The 6,532-nt window shown below is 37.6% G+C and overlaps 1 protein-coding gene across 1 annotated transcript; it reads left to right on the top strand.

Moving 5' to 3' along the window:
• Positions 1 to 1,637: 1,637 nt before the first annotated feature.
• On the top strand, positions 1,638 to 6,146 carry GOLGA5 (golgin A5; the record flags this gene model as incomplete). The annotated part of the gene is made up of 4 exons (XM_010182734.1): positions 1,638 to 1,863; positions 2,607 to 2,712; positions 4,105 to 4,168; positions 5,804 to 6,146. Coding segments are annotated over 4 exons (477 nt in total), but the record flags the coding sequence as incomplete, so codon positions are not given.
• Between the last annotated feature and the right edge of the window lie 386 nt (positions 6,147 to 6,532).

Genomic DNA, 6,532 nt, shown 5'->3' with positions numbered 1-6,532 from the left:
TCGCTAACCACCTCTTCATGGATTATGGGGCATCACTGTGCTTGCCATCCCTGTCTTCCCTCTCAGGGGACTGAGTACCCAGAGTACTGCTGGTTTTACTACTAGATTAAGTTCCAGCTGCGCTTTAGCCCTTCTAATTTTCTCCCTGTACAGCCTCACGGTAGCCCTGTACTACTCCTGAGATGCCTGGCCCTTCTTCCAAAGATCATAAACTCTCTTCTTTTTCCTGAGCTCCAGCCCGAGCTCTCTGTTCAGCCAGGCCGGTCTTCTTCCCTGCCGGCTCGTTTTCTGACACACGGGGATGGCCCGTTCCTGTGCCTTTAAGAGTTCCTTCTTGAAGAATGTCCAGCCTTCCTGGACTCCTTTGACTTTCAGAACTGCCTCCCAAGGAACTCTGCCAACCAATTCCCTAAACAGGCCAAAGTCTCCCCGCCAGAAGTCCAAAGTGGCAGTTCTGCTAGTCCCCCTCCTTGCTTCTCCAAGGACTAAAAACTCTATCATTTAATGATCACTATGCCCAAGACAGCCTCCAACCATTTCATCCCCCACTCTACTAATGAGTTAAAGTGTACTTGTTTTCAATCCTGAGAATAGCTTTTTACGGACCTATTTTCCTTGAATCAGTCTAACCCATTTGGAATCTTCTGATACTTTTCAACCCTCACAGTCTCCTTGGGCAGCATGAAGGCACAGGCCTTGTTTTGTGTAAATTATCTTACCATAATGAAAAGTAGTCTACATGTAGAGAAATTCATAGTCTAGAGTCAACTATGGCCAGCTGTACAGTATAGTATCAGAGGATCTGGATGATGTTGTGTTGTGATACAAATTTCTTTAGCTTGTTGGTGGATGAGTCTTCTGGTAATGCTGGCTTCAGGACTACCTGCATCTGCCCTAGTGCCTTGCAGCCGGTTTGTGTTTTTGATATCTTGCTGCCTCTGGCTCCTTCTGATTGTGTTTTTTCATCATTGAAGCGTACAGTGCTACAAGTGGCTGAGGGCCGAGACTGCAGTGAATAGATGGGCTATTGCACACATGGTTAATCTGGAGATTCCCATTTGCTTTAAATGTTTTCTGGAAATTGGATGACATGATCCATGTCTTCATTTGCTGTTCTTGCAATTTCTATTTGCTAGTACAATCGTGTTTTCTGCCTCAGTGCTCCTCAATTCTTCTGCAATGTCCTGCATTTTCACCATTTTCATTCAAGTTTTCCTGTAAAATGATGTTGGATTCTCCCTGTTTGTACTGAGTTTTTCCTTCTTTGCTTGAAAACATTTTATGTACTCACTTGTTCTGTGAAGTTGCAAGTATGGTAGTCAGACTGGATTATTTTACTATTGTCATGCCTGCCATTTAGATTATAATAATACAGAAATGTTCATATGATTAGAGATGGAAAACAGGAATAATTTTTTACATAGAATTTCTTATGTAAAATCTTCATTTAGCAACTGTTGAAATTAAGTTTCTTCTTTATTGTGCTCATTGGTGATCATTTTGATAGTATTATCCTGTAAAAATACTGCAATGGGGTGACTTCATTCTTGGAGGGCTCTCTTGTTTAGAGTTTTGTAATATGTCAGTTGGACAGACTTTAAACTTACTCTGATTTTATTCTTTGCTCTGTTTTTTAGCTCACAAACAAGGCTCTTAGTAGTAGCAGTCAGACAGAATTAGAAAACCGGCTTCATCAGCTGACAGAAACACTAATTCAGAAGCAAACCATGTTAGAAAGCCTGAGCACAGAGAAAAACTCCCTTGTCTATCAACTGGAACGACTTGAGCAACAGCTGAAGGCTGTCCAAGGCACTAGTGCTAATGGACCTTCCATTAATATGGCAGGAATTGACAGTTCTGAAGGTAACTAAGGAAATATAAAACTTAAAACTCTGTCTTTTCTGCATTTCAGAACTTTGTATTTCCTGATGCCTTTCCCTGAAAGTCTGAGTTTCTAAGGAGGAAAAAAAAAAAAAAGCTGAAAATACTCAGCTTATGGCAGAGACCTTGTCAACAGCAGCCAGTATCATAAAAATAGTTAAGTAGAAGCTCCTCTTTGTGTGTAAATTACTTTAAGTAAACTTAGAGCAAATTGCATCTTTAATTCTCAGTACGCTGGCACTTTCAGAACAATCGTATTTACAAATCCTGTCACAGGTGCAAATAAGTCTCTTTGGGGTTTAAACTGAATGTCAGAAGCAAGTTTTAAGTATTCCCTTGTAAAAAGGGTTTGGGAAGTGAGCAAGAATGGGATACTTCCTTTTGAGAGTTGGTTGGAATTCCAGTTGAAATCAATTTCCTCCTTGTTTTCTGTTTTTCTTGAAAAGCATCTTAAAATATGGTAGTCCTGCTGAGGTTGGTTTGTCTGTACTGTGCAGCGATCATCCTATATCGCTAGGAGAACCTCAGCACTTGATTCATGGTACAAGACTCCTCCCCTCAAAACACACTCCTGCACCCAGCAAAATGGCACTAGCAAATCAGATTAATCACTTTTTATATTACTTTTATATTTTTTGTTATATACTATCCATTTGTTTTACTTAAACAACAGCTTAGCTGGTTTGAGACTAATGAGATTTTTTGCTTTTTTTTCCTTCAAATAGGTGCTCGTATGCGGAATGTTCCTGTCCTGTTTAGTGACACGGATACAAACATGGCAGGAATGTATGGGAGAGTTCGCAAAGCTGCCAGTAGTATAGATCAGTTTAGGTAAGTGTGTCCTGAGAAAATACATTTTGTACTTTCTGGAATCCTTTTACAGTTTTCGAGTGGCACACTTTCTGTTGTGAACTGCTTTTATGAACGTAAAAGTAAAAAATAATGAAGCTAATATATTAAATACTGTATAAATTACCAAATATTGACCTAGTTCACATGTGCTTTCCTATGAAATTAATATACTTGGGCTTTTGCAGATTTATAGTCAATTATTTAAGAAACGGTCTTGTAGATTTTGATACAAGAATATCACTAAACTCTACCAAAACCCCTAACCTTTTTCATTACCATCCTGCCTCTTTCTCATTTTCAGAAGTTTTGACTGTCTGTGATAAACACTGTGAGCGTGTATCAGCGGACAAGTATCATGTACTTGAGGAGTATCATATTTTTATCATATTTTTTTATCATATTCTTTTACTCCTGTTTAGGGATCCTGATGAAGCAAGATTCTGGGTTCTGACCCAGTGCAGCTCTTTACCTTGAAGAATAATCTGTTTGATGAATTAGTAAACAAAAATAATTCTGGATCCAGCAAAAGATTTGCTTTGATCCCTTTTCTGAGCAGTTAGGTTAATTGTCAATATTCATACAAAGGTCTGCTCCAAAACTTGTACCAAATACCAATATAAAACAAAATTAGGTAATACTTAATCTTTTGAAAGCAAGATACCTTGATAGAAAATCTTTTTTGCTTCCATGGTACTTTAATGTCATAGTGAAGAATATCTGGATTTCCACAACTCGGAGCTATTATATGCCGTATTTTAATACTACATTTGGCAGTTCATACTTGCTTCAGTATCATAGAATCATAAAATGGTTTCGGTTGGAAAAGACCTTTAAGATCGAGTCAAATCATCAGTACACCCATGGGATTTTTAAACTGATGTTACAGCACAACAGTGTACGCATCTAGCACAGGATGCTTTGTAGCATTGTAGTAGTAAGCTTGGAAAACTCATGTCCTTGTCTTCTAATATAATGCAAGAATGGTAGTGATCTGACAGGTTTTTCAAAGGAATCCGAGGTTTTAGTTGCTTAAATCTTTTTGAAGGATTCATCACAGCTCCTCAAGTAACAAAATTTGGCAAATATATAGCATATTTGTGAAGTTTAAAATAGCTGTACAACTCTTGAGTCTTAGCTCTTTCACAAACTCTGAGCCTAGCATGTAACAGAAAAAAACAATGTTTCATGGTCTGAATTCTGAATTTGCTCATTCAGTTTAATGTCTTGAATACCTGAAGTAAAATTCAAGTCATAAACAAAGCCATGTGTATAACATCAGCTCATGTTTATGAGTTTGTGGTGATTAGAATGAGAGGAACAGGAATTTATTGCTAACGTGTGCATTTTGATTTTTTTCTTGTGCTTCTGCAGCATTCGGCTAGGAATCTTTCTAAGGCGATATCCCATAGCAAGAGTCTTTGTGATCATTTACATGGTGAGTAAGCTTTCTTTAAAGTGTGAAACTTTATGCAAGATTTCTATAGCCAGTGTATGGAATACATATGAAATTACAAGATGTTTGATGTTCAAAAGGCTTTATCATTAACAACTCAATGTATTTTTTTGTAAAACTGACTGAATAGTACTTACAGAACAGCATTTAGGAGTCATGTTACTTGGCAGTTTTCAGTTTTTCCCAGAAATTCTTAGTATTGCAGTCTTAAAGACATTTATGGAACTACCACTTAAAAGACTGGAAAAGGAGAGGCCTAGTATTAAAATACAGAATAATAGTGACCTGTTGCCAAGGTTAACCCACCACACCTGTATGCAATGCATTTAGGAAAATTACATGTTACAGTTTTTTTTATATTTGGCACTTCCCTCTTTGTTCAGTGGCTAACAATCACATTTCTCTGGTAACTGGAAAAGTAGCAAGAAAAGGTTTTGTTGCTAGACTTAAACAGTAGAAAGTTGCTCGTCCATACCAGGCTTGCAGTTGATAAAAATTAAATTCCTCCGTTTTCCACTGGAGGGCAGATGTTTGTCAGTTTAAGTGACCTGTGGTAAGTAAGGTAGGTGTGCTGGAAAATATTCCACTAGTTGAGCCTTTGGGTCTTTGAAATTAAAAAAGTGTTGCTTGAGAGGGCATAATGATTCTTCTGAACAGTTTCTGAGAGCAGCTGTCACTCTTTCAGGATATAAAGCAGACGGACACATGAATAAAGGAAATTACAAATTCCCCATGCAATTGCTTCTTCCAGCCCATTAAGTACTGGAAGGAACAGGGCTGTTGAATTCCTCACCTCTCTCTTTCTTCCTATTCATGACTTAGCACTATATGAATAAAATGCTTCTTACGGAAACACTGAAGACGTCTTTTGCCTAAGCTGCTATCCAAAGTGAAACTCGAAGGTGGTTGCACAGGAGCTGTATATTGGGCAGTCAGTGGCAGTTATCTTTTTTTTTTAGTTTGAACCTTGACTATGACTGCTGTAACTTGATTTTTTTTAATTTTTTATTATTTTTTTTAAGGAAACGTGTTGTATGTATTCTGTCACTAATCTCCCTTGTTGCGTACCCAGCAACTTCTATTCTAATTTCATAGTTTCAGCCAAACTTGAATGAAAATTAACATTCCTAAAACGTTCATAATAATGCCTCAAATCAGTGCCTGTGGAAAGGAGAAAGGAAGCAGAACTCAGTTGGTTTGCAGTCTGGTATCGGTCAGTTGGCACAGGAGCAGTGGCTTGCCAGCCACTCGAGGCAGATCACATAATGTGCTGGCTGGGGGCTGGATATCAGAGAGGACAGCTGGACTTGCTGGGGCATGGCAGAAAAGAGAAGCCAGAGGATATAAATTTGTAGGAAACCAGGATGCTTTATTTTAGCTGTTTGTGTAAAATCCTTGGTTTTCTGCAAATGGTTTCTTCAGAATCTGACTCAGCATTTCATTGTGCAAATAAGAGTTCTTTTCTTAGGAGTATCCAAATAATAGGAAAAGTATTAAATCAAAACATTTCTAATAAAAACTAGTTTTATAGCTCTCATTGAGAGCTCTCATATTTACTGCTGCTGTGAACAATGATTGTCAGTGCTGATAAGTTAATTTTTTCTTTTCTTTTCCCAGGCATTGCTCCATCTCTGGGTCATGATTGTTCTACTTACCTACACCCCAGAAATGCATCACGACAGTCCCAGTGGCAGATAGACAGAGACAGGACCACGTGCTGTGTAATGACATTCAGACCGGCAGTGACTTTAGCATCATCAATCCTGAAATATCAGCAAACCTTTCCTTATGGTGTTTAGGAAGAATGAAAACCATCATGCCTGATTTATCACTACTTTTCAAATACATGTATAATACTACATAGCTTTTTCAATTTACCTAAAAGAGCATCACTTTCCTGGAGAAATAAAGCTATTAAGCTAAGCTATGGTTAGCCTTTACATTTTACGTAGACCTTCTCATGGTTAGAGTAAAAGATAAGGCTTGCATCGACAGAGAAATGCAAGGATTTTTGAAATTACAGATATATATGGTACAAATTATTTTAGATCATACTGGATGTGGGCTATGGTCAAGTAATGAACTGTACTTGGCCATTTAAATAAACTTTATTCTTTCTGGTTTCTTTCAGTCTGCTTTTGCACTTCACTTTTTAACTGTAAATAATAGGCTTTTCCTTAATATGTTAAACTGAAAAAAAGGACAAAGGATTGGTGCAATATCTTTCTGTAAATAAGTTTAAAAATAAAATATTATGCATTATTCTTAGCTTTGTACTTCTAGTGCAATAGACGTATCTTATGTACCATCTCAGTAGTGCGGCTGCCTATTTAAAAGCTGGTATTT

Source organism: Mesitornis unicolor, unplaced genomic scaffold, assembly GCF_000695765.1.
Source record: "Mesitornis unicolor isolate BGI_N332 unplaced genomic scaffold, ASM69576v1 scaffold8344, whole genome shotgun sequence".
In the NCBI taxonomy this organism is placed as follows: domain Eukaryota; kingdom Metazoa; phylum Chordata; class Aves; order Mesitornithiformes; family Mesitornithidae; genus Mesitornis; species Mesitornis unicolor.
The sequence above is the reverse complement of the archived record's forward strand: the minus strand, read 5'-3'. Positions and strand labels throughout refer to the sequence as shown.